This window comes from Alligator sinensis, unplaced genomic scaffold, assembly GCF_000455745.1.
Source record: "Alligator sinensis unplaced genomic scaffold, ASM45574v1 scaffold254_2, whole genome shotgun sequence".
Lineage (NCBI taxonomy): Eukaryota > Metazoa > Chordata > Crocodylia > Alligatoridae > Alligator > Alligator sinensis.
Window position 1 is genome coordinate 933,241 of NW_005842396.1, and position 12,338 is coordinate 945,578.

Below are 12,338 nucleotides of genomic sequence, written 5' to 3' on the forward strand. Positions count from 1 at the left end.
AGGGGTCCCCCCATGGTCCCTTCGCCCCCTCTCCCCTGCCCCCTACTTACCAGCTCCGAGTCTGGCTCCAGCTCACTGCTGCAACGGCCGGGGACTGCCTGAACCATCAAAGCTCTCTGAATCTTTTCCGAATAGACTCAGACCTTTTTATTGGTCCCTTGCTTCAATTTGGATTCAGAGATTTGGCCACCAAATTGGGCCAAATCCCCTTTGAATTGAATCGGCACCCGAAGTTTCGCACAGCCCTACCAAGCAGTAATCTCCAGTTTTTCTACTGATTTTTAACTTGCAAATCAATTTAGTTAAAGCCTCACAACACCCTGAATTTACACCAGCATAAAACAATTTATCTTAATACAGCTTATTTCTCTGAATTGGCCGAAATGAGACAGTCATGTAGTGGTATTTCTGCACTGCCCATATTGGATGGAAAGGCATGGCGTTATATCATGGCACTGCACCTAGGTTGTAATATAACTGTGCTTACTCTGGGGGAACCATGCCTCTTTAATTCCCTATTGAGTAAAGTTAAATTGGTAAAAAATGTGTGTAGACAAGATCTGAGACTCAAGGGGTCTAAAAACCTGACTTATATATAGCTTTAAGTCCACAAGAATGCATTTAGTGTGAAATTATGCAAGGTTTTTCTAGCATTGTCCCCTTCAGATTTAGCTGGCGTGACACAGTAGTAAATGTGTATGTGTTGTCTGCCTGATAAAAGGAGGATAAGGGGATCTGTTATGGTTCTCAAATTGTGGGACTGGCACTTTAGATCAATCTGTAGCTTGCTTATGCTTTTAGCACTAGATATCCTTCCTTCCTTCCCTGGTGCTGGCCCAAGGTCATTGCTGTTATGTGAAGAAAGCAATTTTTCCTTTTCTTCCTTCTGTCCCTTTTGGATATTCATTTTGTCAATCAAATCTTCTGGCTCTCTAGCTCAGTCTTCCATAGTCTGTGACCCTTTTCTATGTTAATAGAGAGCCAGAATTCATTATCATTCAAATGGTGGAGATTACTTATATCAACATTTCAAAAATTTCATATTCGATCCAATGCATGTTTTGTAAAGAGCCAGGAAGTATAAGAAGGAGAGTTGGTCAAAAATAGAACTTTATTGCCATGACAATTTTGTCCTCATTTCATGTCAATTATTAAAAATTTTTAAAAATAAATGAGACCAAAAAAAAAAAGCATTTTGGAAAACTTTAATCAGATTTCCTAACTGTCTTTGTTTTTGATGCAAAGGTTATTGCCTTCTGTGCCAAGACACATTCTCTCTCTTCTTTCCGCTTCATATACAGCTTGAGGGATATTTCACAAATTCCTTTTCCATTTTAAATGTCCCCTTGATCATGCACATTACTCAGCCTAAAATAGCAGCATGACTAGATCCATGGGTGCATTTCAGTTATCTTGGGCTAGGGGCATGAAAGTGATTCAATTTTTGTGTCTTTACAGAGACACGATGGACATTTTAATATATAGTTTCCTCTTGCTAATAGTTCTGCTCTTATACTGAATATGAATTATTGACACGTTAAAACCAACCTGTCAAATATCTAAAGACAAGAGATTCTGCAGCTTGAAATTAGTTCCATTGATGCGCGAGAGTGAATAGAATTCATCTCAACCTCCTGTAGTTTTATTGGCCCTGCAGAACCAACCAGAATAAAAGTAGTGAAAACATGTTTTTGTCAGTAAAGTTAGTAGATAGGACTCTGAATACACACAAGGAAAAGATTGTTGGAGTAAAAATCTATCCTATTCTTATATAGGCACTTTTCTGATGATAAATGCACTTTTAAAGCGTCTCACAGCTGGGTCTCACACAATTAAAGTGCGATTGCTGAGTGACTGGGGACATCTCTGTGTGTCAGAATGATGAGTGGAGATGAACACTGAAAAGGCGATTCTGATAAGAAAGTGTGTAAGGCAAGATAAGAATTTCAGATGAATCCATACCCCTGGGTCTTGGTCTTTGTGAGAGACAGCTATGCATGTTGCTTTTAAGAGCCTGTTTAGAACTGCAAACATTGAGCTGCATGAAACTCACTCTAAGCAGATTTCATACTTTCTGATCCAAGGATGGATTTGTTAACAAACCTGTTGAACAAACCTGGGGCAGATTTGTGGTTTTGCGTCTAAGGATGCCTATACACATGCAGCAAGGCTGTAATTGCAACGCGTTGGAGCAGACTCCATTACATGCATCAGGGCTGGATGCGGCCTGCCAGGCCGTTCTAGCTGGCCCATGGGGCCCCTAAAAAATTTAGAAAATTAATATTTATCTGCCCCTGGCTGCCTATCATGCGGCCCTCTATGGCTTCCCAAAACTCAGTAAGCGGCCCTCCGCCCAAAATAATTGCCCGACCCTGCTTTACCTTCAGAAGTCCTTGAGATCCAAAACAGTTTATATATGTTACCTTCTGACCTCAGTTACTTTCTGCGCTCTTCATTACACCTTTGATATAAAACCATACATTCTATATAGATAGGTATTTTGCTGTGCACACATCACATAGATAGTGTATGAGTATTTCCAATTTCATGTTCAATGTAAAAATGATACCATGGGTGGGATTTTTATAAATATCCATGTGACTTAGGACCCCATGTCCCATTGACTATAAGTTTTGTGTCCCTGCAGTAATTGAGCTTTTGAAAACTTATACTGTGAAATTCATGAAACTGATGGATCAATATGCCCACCACATAATAACTGTATTTAAGCTTTTCAGAACATGGGTCATCTCCTTATTTCTATTCATTGCTTAGTTGATTCTGGACTGGCACCTTAGGGGGGTTTACTATGGCCCCTGCTACACATGACATATATTATGCAATTATCTGGTTAATCATGCAAAAAAATTACGCTGGTGACATGTGCAAAGTAATTATCACACGATAAAAAGAACTATCCAGTTATAAAAAGAGCCAACCAGCTGTAAAAGTAGTGCTTGAAAATGTGTAACAACTCTGTAGCTGGTTTTCTCTCCATCTTCAATTTGAACACGTAGCAGGGCCTTATGATACATTTATTAAAAGATAATAGTAGATATTGATAACTTTAGCACAGATGTTTACAGAGTAGTCTTTATTATCTTTCCACAGAATCACGTAAACCCAGCAATGGATTTTACACAGACCCCTCCAGGAATGCTAGCCCTTGACAACATGTTGTACTTCGCTAAGCATCACCAGGATGCATATATACGGGTAAGGTTTGTTTCTCGTTTAACACATTAGATTCCCAGTTTACATGCTTTATATAATTTCTGTGCATAATTTCAGGGAAATAGATGGGATCCTGACATCGCACATAGGAATTAACTACTGAAAAGAATACCTGAGGGCATAAACCACCACCATTTTAAGCTTTGGGTCAATGTTCTACTGTTTGTATAACTGGTTCAGATAATCTAAAAAACTCTTTGTTTTCTAAGATTATGTACAAAGGGAGGTGGGAATAAGCATGTGCCTTATGTGATGTATGAAGGAAGGCTTGAATGATAAAAATATATGTATGTATTTTTGCATATTTTTGCACATAGCAGCATGATTCTGTGCCCTTCTCCATTCCCTTTACCTAGTCAAAAATGCACCTCATCTCCCCAGGTAGGAATTTCTCCAGTGCTTGACTAATAACCACCTTGTCAACTGACCTTATCAACAGTGTCCTAAGAATTAAGATACTCCTACTGGCATGGCATTGGAAATGATGCACTTCATTTGGCAAAGTGGGAGAAAAGGAGCATGATTCACTTTGCACACCCTGCTCCTGCCCCCAGTCCCTGCCCACTCCTCCTCCTACATTGGTTATTTTAAAGGCAGTTTGGTAACAACCGTTTATATGTTGTCTCCTTATGTAAAGAGTCATATAACGGAATAATTCCAGCATCTAAATAGAATCAGTTTTACTGATTTTTAACTGGAACTGAATATTTTGCCTTCAGTAAGCCTTCCTAGTATGAGTGAGAACAGAGGATGTGGAAATCAATTTGGTAGAAGACCAACAAGGTAAATGGTCCTGAAATAGCTGGGACAGCTAAATGGTGCAGTTCCAAGGGGGTTGGGGATGGGGAACGAAGTCTATTGAAGTCTTCCTTACATATATCCAGAAAATAATAAATGTACAAATCATTGCTAGTAACTTTTTTATGGGACTGCTGTAAAATATGGTGCATGAAGGTGCTAATAAAATGTGAACTTTAAGTTATGTTCATTACCCTACAGCCGTCACTCAAAGAAGATGCCTTCAGATGTTTGCAAAAGGGCATGCTGACATCCAGTCCAAAGCAGACCCATAAGCAGAATGTCACCATAATTGGAAACAATAAGGATACTTGTCAGATTTGCCCTTTAAAGACCTCTCACACACAGTTCAGATCTAATGTGGCCATTAAAGAAGCAGGGGTACCATGCAATGCAGTGACTATTATGTCTGTATAAAAAAAAAAAAGAAGAAATCAGGTCCATTATTATATATTAAAAGATCAATTTTAAAAAATGACCAAAAGACTAAGTTGAATTCTATTTTCTTTCATCATCTAAGAGAAATAAATACTCATTGTCTTTGAAATGTATTAGAAGCTGGATGCTACTGTCCATAAACTCATTAATGAAAATCCTGATCTTAAGAGATGAAATACTCTTCACTGAAGGAGCACAGCATCTGATCCCAACTGAAATGAGGCCAAATTTTTTGAACTAGGAATAAAGTAGTACAGTTGGAGTGGTATTGTGGCCATGGTGGTTTGGGGAAATACATGAAGCAAGGTTTGTTTGGTGATATCCTTTCACTGAATCAACTGTTAAGTTGGGAAAGATGTTAAATAAGCTTTTGGTGCACATAATGCCGTTCCTCCTTTCTCACTTCCCTTTTTTGTCACTTTACTGCCCCATCATCCTTTCTTAAGTGACTGTTTTCATGTACATAATGCAATGAAACAAAAGGTTTTTTTTTTTTATTTGGTGTTTCACTTAGGGCCATATCTGTGTCTTTCCCATACCAGAGGAAAGCATTTTGTGCTGAAAAGCTTGTCTAATATCTCTCCTGATTATTAAGTAGGTCCAATAAAATTTTGCAAAAAAGGCTCTTGCTACTGAATAAAAATCATCACAAAATTTCATCTTTTTCTTTTTTTTAAATTCATTTTTGCAAGTACTTAACTAGGTTTGCAAATTCACCCCTATTTAAATTACTACTTGGCTTCTTGGTCATGGCTTTACTTGATTCTACAATGCAGATTTTTTTCTAATACCATTCTGATTGACAGGTGTCCTTGCATTCACTATATTCATCATTCCCTTGTATATGTCTGCCTGTTTGTATATAATCTGTTTTATTAGGATCACTTAATGCTTCTTGTGCATTAATAAGTTTGTTCTTATGGCACCTTGAGAGGCAGCAATTTTATTCTCATTTAATGAATGGGGATTTGCTGCACAGGGTGATTAAATGACTTGCTCAAGTCATAAGAGTTTGCAGCAGTTCTGGAAATTCACCCCAGACCTCCTGAGTGCCTTCATCACTTGAGCACTGGTCCTGCCATCCCAGCTAACCACATTGTTCCAATGTACCTTGTTAGGATTGTGCCCAAACAGTTCTGGGATCAAAGACTAAGGAATGTTCGTGGAGTGCTGCAACTCTTTGATCGTAGGAAGACATCTGGTTTTCATGTCATTCATCTCCTTGTCTCACTTGCAGACCCTGATCTATCCCAGCAGGCCACATTCCTCTTACCCAGGTCCCTGTTGGATCTTCCTGTTTAGCACTTGCTTGCCTGTTTCCTTCTCTTTTTGCCATCCTCACACTATTTACGTGTCTTTTAACATGTTATTTCACAGCTCTTCCTGAACTTTGGCTTCTGGTGCTCCTTTCTCTGAGTCTCACTTGTACCCACTCCGCTCCTTAGTGTTTTCAGTCCTGCCAGAAGTGATCAGTCATAACCCTACAATGGATGTTTATGTGATCTCAGTAGCCATCTATCCCCAGCTGTCTCTTCAAACATACCTCTGCTTCCCCCCACACCCTTTGCTCTGGAATTTAAGAGAAAATGTCACAAAAGTGGAGTTTAAGAATGTGACGCTCATACTATACATGAAAATCTTTAAAACTCCTCATATATGAAATTGAATATTAATGAACTGCACTTCTGTTTTGACATAAACACTGTATATATTTTATCCCCCCTTGCAAATAATAAGGATAATAAGCTAATTGAGAGAAAAAAGGAATGGGGAGGGTATGAAGAAGAGCGATACAAGGAGAATAAAAAGGAAGATTTTAATACATATGGCTTGATTTTATGCCCATTGAAGACAATGATAAAGCTCCTTATGATATTAATGGTTCAAGATGAGGCCTGTCTTGCAAGTAGCTGAGCGCAGTGTTCCTAATCCAACAAGGTAATTAAGGCTATATTTAATTCCAAGCATGTGAATGGTTCCACTGAAGCCAATGACACTATGCACACGCTTAAAAGGTCAAGGTACATTTGTACTGTTCTGGATTGGGGCTATTCTCAGCACCTTATAGGATCATTCTGAACTCATAGTGAATGTTTGTGGTCTCAGTGATATCACATGAGGATTTGGAGCTGAGTTACTGGAGTGTAGGTGACATCCACATCCATGCCTCACAATTTACTCGGTAAGATTCTAGCCTTCACCGATGTACCTATGAAACTTTTTTTTAGTAGCTGCAGTTCTGGAGCCTGTTGTGATGTCTAGAGGAGTCTCATTCTTGGTTACGTGGTGACATTCAGGGACACTTAGAATTGTCAGCAAATAAAAATATCCATTGTGGCCAATGCTTTTTTTAAACCTTCCTACATTATGATTGGAAGACAGTGTCCTGGAAGAAGAAATTTTGTAAAATTGCCCTTTGTAACAAAGTTAATTACTGTACATTGGGTTTAATTAATAAGTCCCTAATTGAGGGAATATCCATGCCCTGGACTAATTACAATCTGAGACTCGCAACCAGAGCTGATGTGAAGTAAAGTTACAAGCCAGAGAGATTCTTATCCCAGGATGTGGGGAATTAAAAGGTGTATCATCAAGAAATTGTGCTAGTTATACTGACGGCACCTCCTTCCTCTAAGTCCAGCATTGTGAGTGGCTTTACAAATCCCTGAACTCTAAATACACTTTATAGCTCCCCATCAATATGACTAGAATAAACGTATCCTCCTCTACTTACTCCCTTCCTCCTCTGCCTTCTGACATTGCCTGTGTCCAGTCTCATTTGGTGATTGAAGGAAGGCTAATTTTTTTTTCCCTCAATGAGTAATCTGTTTAGAATTAAACTGTAGGTAACAAGTGGAGTACCTGGGTGGAAAGTTAAATTGGCTATGATTTTGGGTATGTCCCTGGGAAGACTAGTAGCTAATCAGGTTGCATAATCAGGATACATTCTGTACAGTCCTCAGCTGATTACAAATATGCGTATTCTCATTAGTAATGGATGGTAGCCAGCCATGGTACAGTGATTTTTATAGCTGTGTGGTTATTTCTCATCTGTACTATGAAAATGCAAATCGCTAGCTCTCATGTGCAGCAATTCCATGTTTTTTCTCCCAGTAGATCTAACCTCAGCTTATCCTTCCTGGTAAAGTGGAAAGCTCCAAAAATAAACCCGGTATTTAATGTGCATGCACATATCACCATAAGTGTGTGGTACAATGCAAAGGCATGAAGAACCATGTCTGTAACTGGAGGAGCTTAGTTGCAAGAAGTCATACAGAAAGTTTTGCAAAAGCACCACTGGTTAAGGGAAACTGCACGGAAACAGCACTGCTGAAGCTGATGATGTTAGCCTGAATTTTTTTTTTCAGGTACTGTGCTTATGCCTCCCTTCATGCATGTAAAGCTCTCCAAACATGCTTGTGAACATATGGAGCTATTGAGACAGGGCAGAACAGAATTTATAGGCCTTGTAAAAGAGGGTGTGCTTCGTGGAAGTGAAAGGGTGGAGGAATGAGATGCTGTGTCAAAAAAAATCTTAAAACCTCTCAGGGCTTATATGGAGAATGCCAGGTGATGCATGGCAACTGCAGATGGAAGAGATATAGTTGTATCTTAAAGGAAGAAAGAACTTCAGGAAGAAAACATGACTGTCACACTACTGAAAGAGAAAAATTAGAAACAAACTTGAACAATAGCTTATTAGAGTCATATTGCCCTTCCTTTTACCCCTCTCCCCCATTCTGCGCTTTTCCTTGCTTACTGTTCAGCAAGACTATTGTTCCTCCAATAACTGTAATAAATTTTTGTTGATGTGTTTGTTTATCCAACTCTCTCTCTTCCTCCTCTCCTCCAGTTCAATTTTTAAACTCTGAGTTGGTTTTTCATTTTGGCTTTTATGTTAATTGTTCCAGAATCTAGCTGTCTGTTTACCATTTAAAATGATTGTGGTCTCCAGGGGGAAAGGTTGTTTAGTAGAAATAAACCCTGGTTTCTCTGATTATATGGTTTCCTTAGCTACCTTATGTTTTGGAAAAAAAAAGTTTGCTGCTGAATTAGCTTTTCTTTTTTCTTTTTCTTTTTTTCTTTTTATTAATTACTTTGGCGAGATCAGTGACTTAAGTGAAGCACACAGCAGTTATTCATGTTCCACTTAAATCTATTGCCATCCTCAGAGGGCCTGCTTTTAAAAGGTGCAGACACATAATAAATGCTACATGCACCAATGGAAGTAACACTGAATCTTTGGAAGAAATTAAAGAACTTTTAACATTCCACAGGAAAAATTGGCAGTTTCCCAAGCTACATAATTACAGGACAGTTCATAGTGTATAATTAAAGTTAACAGTGAAGCAAATGATTGGAATAAAGCTTTGTGACAGATATTCTTTTTGTTCTTGTGGAGCAGACAAGTTCTTTCCCCCTCCCTGTTCTCAAAAACCACTTCAGCAGCAATTTTGTCTAATTTTTAAAAATAAAATTGTAAGTTACCATTTAAATGCATGCTATACAGAGCAGAGGTTTTTTTTTTCATTAGAGTGGCAATTTTCCTTACAGGGAACCTGCAATAATATAGATCTGAAACTTTTCTGGTGTGTAAAAAGTAGCTTGATAGAGAAACCTTTCCTTGGATTTTTTTTGGTGTTACAAACCTTTGTAGTTCATTTAATCTTTCCATTCCCATTGCGTTGTCAGAAAAAATCAAACTTTATCTGAAAACATGATTCTTGGATACACTTAAGAGTGAACGATAGAGCTTTGTTTCTGTTTGTATACACATAATTGCATACTTGCTAATATTAATAGAATGAAGAATATTGCTTTTCCTATAGTCTGTCCATGCATCTTGGTAGAACTGAAATGATTGTAGGCTATTGCAAGGGATAGTAGTATACAATGGACTGACCCCTCTACATGTGTGACATTGTAAAATATGATGATCACTTGTGATCCTCAGTTATTGATATGCTGGTTTATTTTATATCGTTCTCATGCTTCACTGTGGGTGTATGAGGAAGAAAGTCCTAAGCTGGGACTGTTGTGGAATCACAGAATGATCTTGGCTTTATGATGGTGTCCATAAGTTTCATCTAGTGCATGTGTTTTGGGTAATGTGCAGCTTTTAGAAATGGTTTGTATTTTTTTCCTCTTAGATATAATGAGTTAGATTTTCATGGCTTCCGAAGCTCAGATTGTGTCTGTAGAAGATAGATGCTACATTTGCTTTGTCCAAGTTTCAACAGGTCACACTGGTGGATGGGAAATGAAGGCTAAATCCACAAAAAGACTGAGATGTCCCAGTGCTGAACTTTGCAGTGCCTAACTTTTAGGTGCAGCTTACTACAGACCTGAATTTTATACCTGCGTTTTTTATACAACACCTGGGAAGAGTTAGGTGCTTCAGAACTGGATTCACAACAACCAGCACTCTGAGTTGGGACATGCATAAGGTAGCTGGCAGGAAATTCAGAGGCGTAAGTGTCTTGCTCTGACCTTCAGAGAGGCACCTCCTGTTCACTCAGGATGCATTGTCCTGAACCATCTCCTGGAGGTAAATGCCCAGTCTTGCTCTTCCACAAACTGAGGGGGTGTGTGTGTGCATGCATGTGCAAGCTCTTTGTATTTAACTACAAATGGTGGGAGCAATGCCACCCTTCTTTTATCTACAAGCTTACTGGGTAGATCCAGGTTTTGAGAGTCCTCAGTTAAGTTTCTTCCTCTACCTGTTAGAGTCCAAATACATTTCACTGCTCTCAGGAAACTGCCCTGCTCACCATACAAGAGGCTTCTCTAGGTGCTCGTAGTCCTCCTGTTATTGTTGCATTTTACTTGTTATACTTCAATAGTTATTAGACCAAAAAGAGAGAGTTTCTAGCATCTGCTCCAGTAACTGTTGAGGTATTTTATCCAGTGTCAATTTAATATAAAATATATCCTGAGCAATAGATCTGAATCCAAGTTTCTGTTCCAAATCCAGCAGAAGGAGGGTTAGAAACTAGATCTCCCAAGTGTCCTGATGTCCAGGTTAATTACTTGGCTCTGAGGAGGCCATTCCTATCATCATTTCATTGTGAAAGCTAACCTTTATTTTCTAGATTTCCTTGGCTTTTCATAAAAGTGGTCAAAATGCCCCAAATCAAGGTGGCACGTTATTTTTAATTCAAAATGATCCCCACCCCCAGCCCTCCTATCTGCTGAAAATTTCCGTAACTTTAAGTTTTGGGCCAACCTGATTTTTTTTGTTTTTTGTTTTTTGGAACTGCCAGTGAATTGACAGCTCAGGTATTCACACATCACAGTAATACAGATGTAATCTTTCTGGCAAGCAGTTACTTGAGTCACTTTTTTCTTTTTCTTCTTTGAGCCTTCAGAAATGATGTGTAGGAGTAGGTGTCATTTCTGAGCCACAGTGATGCAGATGAAGATTCTATGCTGACATTCTATGAAGACCATTCATAACTTTAATGGGTTGAGTCAGACTGTGTACTGTATATTTTATAACCCATACATTTGTTGTATAGGAGGCTGCCTCCACATCCTTCCGCCAATTCACAAAAGTCTCCTTGTGCCTACTCACTCCGCTCTGATCAAACACGATTAGTCCAACATATAATCAGAGCAGTTTCTCAAAGTAAAATTCAGGTTGATTCCTTTGATTTCCCCCCCCCCCAGAAATGATTGGAAACGGATGCAATGTATTTACAATTTGTTCAAGTCAGTAAGAAAAGCAGTCTTTATTGCATGTGTTTTTTCTTGTATCATATTAGGGAATATGATTTAATATATACAGCCTGTTTTCTAGGTTAGTAGTTCCCAACCTTTTTGATTCTATTGCTGTCTTCAGTCCACTTCACTATTTGCTTTTGTCTGCTTTTTTCCTCTCATCTTCATTTTATTTATTTTTCTGTTTTCTATTTTTTTTGACATTTCTGAGGGTTTGGGACAACTCTTCTTCACCCTAAAACGCTATTTTACCTACTCATTCCCTCACTTATTAGAATGGGACTCCCACTCTCCACCACTTACCTTGTTCTGGTCTCAGCTGCACAAGCTGGAGAGCCGGGGGAGCTGAGGGTGCAGTGACACAATTCTATTTTTGCTAGCGCTGTCCCACTTTAAACACCTGTCTTGAGCATTCTTCTGCTTCACCACATTTCCTTTAAGAAGCTGACTGCATGGCAGCCTTCGCACAGTACATCTGTATCCACCTGGACATTCTGTTTCCAGTATCCCTGTAGGATGATCCCTCACATTACTGCTCAAGCATACTCCTTAAATTGGACTTGTTATTCATTCAAAGCAAGCCTCCCTAGCTATGTCCCCTATGGTCAAAGGCTCTGCTTCCTTGAGGGCTGATCAGCCTTTCTGTGTTTCTGCCCTTTTAATCGGAGACCTCAGCTCGTTTCTCCAGGTACTCTAGCTTAGAATCAGTGGCTGTGATTCAAATCCTTTTCTCTAGAAGGTGGTACCTGCTTTTTTTTGTTTTGCAGAACTTATGTAATCTCACAGGAACACACAGTAGAAGACAAAGAAGGAAAGATGTGGACCAGAAGAATGGGGGAGAGAGAGGACAAGAGCCATGGGAGAAGTACCAAGGAAAGCATGGTCAGAGAAGTCAGCTGGAAAGGTTTAGAGGGGGCAGTGGATAGAGGAACAAGTTTAGAAAGACATTAGGGCTTCTCTAAAAACAATAAATAAATAAATAATAATAGCCTGCCTTTGATAACAAGAAAATTGTGAAAATGGAAAGGCAGAAACTTTAGTCTTTTTATGATCTCTTATTCTTCTCAAGTAATAAATGCTACTTCTGAAGAACTCAATGGACATTGCAGGACTTATGGAAAAGCCCATCACATACCAACTGTAGGGAA

At 38.9% G+C, this 12,338-nt stretch overlaps 1 protein-coding gene across 4 annotated transcripts in view; it reads left to right on the plus strand.

The window, feature by feature from the left end:
- The window catches only part of ELMO1 (engulfment and cell motility 1), a 462,043-nt gene that overhangs the window by 226,027 nt on the left and 223,678 nt on the right, over positions 1-12,338 (plus strand). For all 4 annotated transcript variants that reach the window (XM_025211243.1, XM_006029749.2, XM_025211244.1 and 1 more), the window contains one exon: positions 3,112-3,216. In XM_025211243.1, coding sequence (XP_025067028.1) covers positions 3,112-3,216 — 105 coding nt within the window. The remainder of the gene's footprint in view (positions 1-3,111; positions 3,217-12,338) is intronic.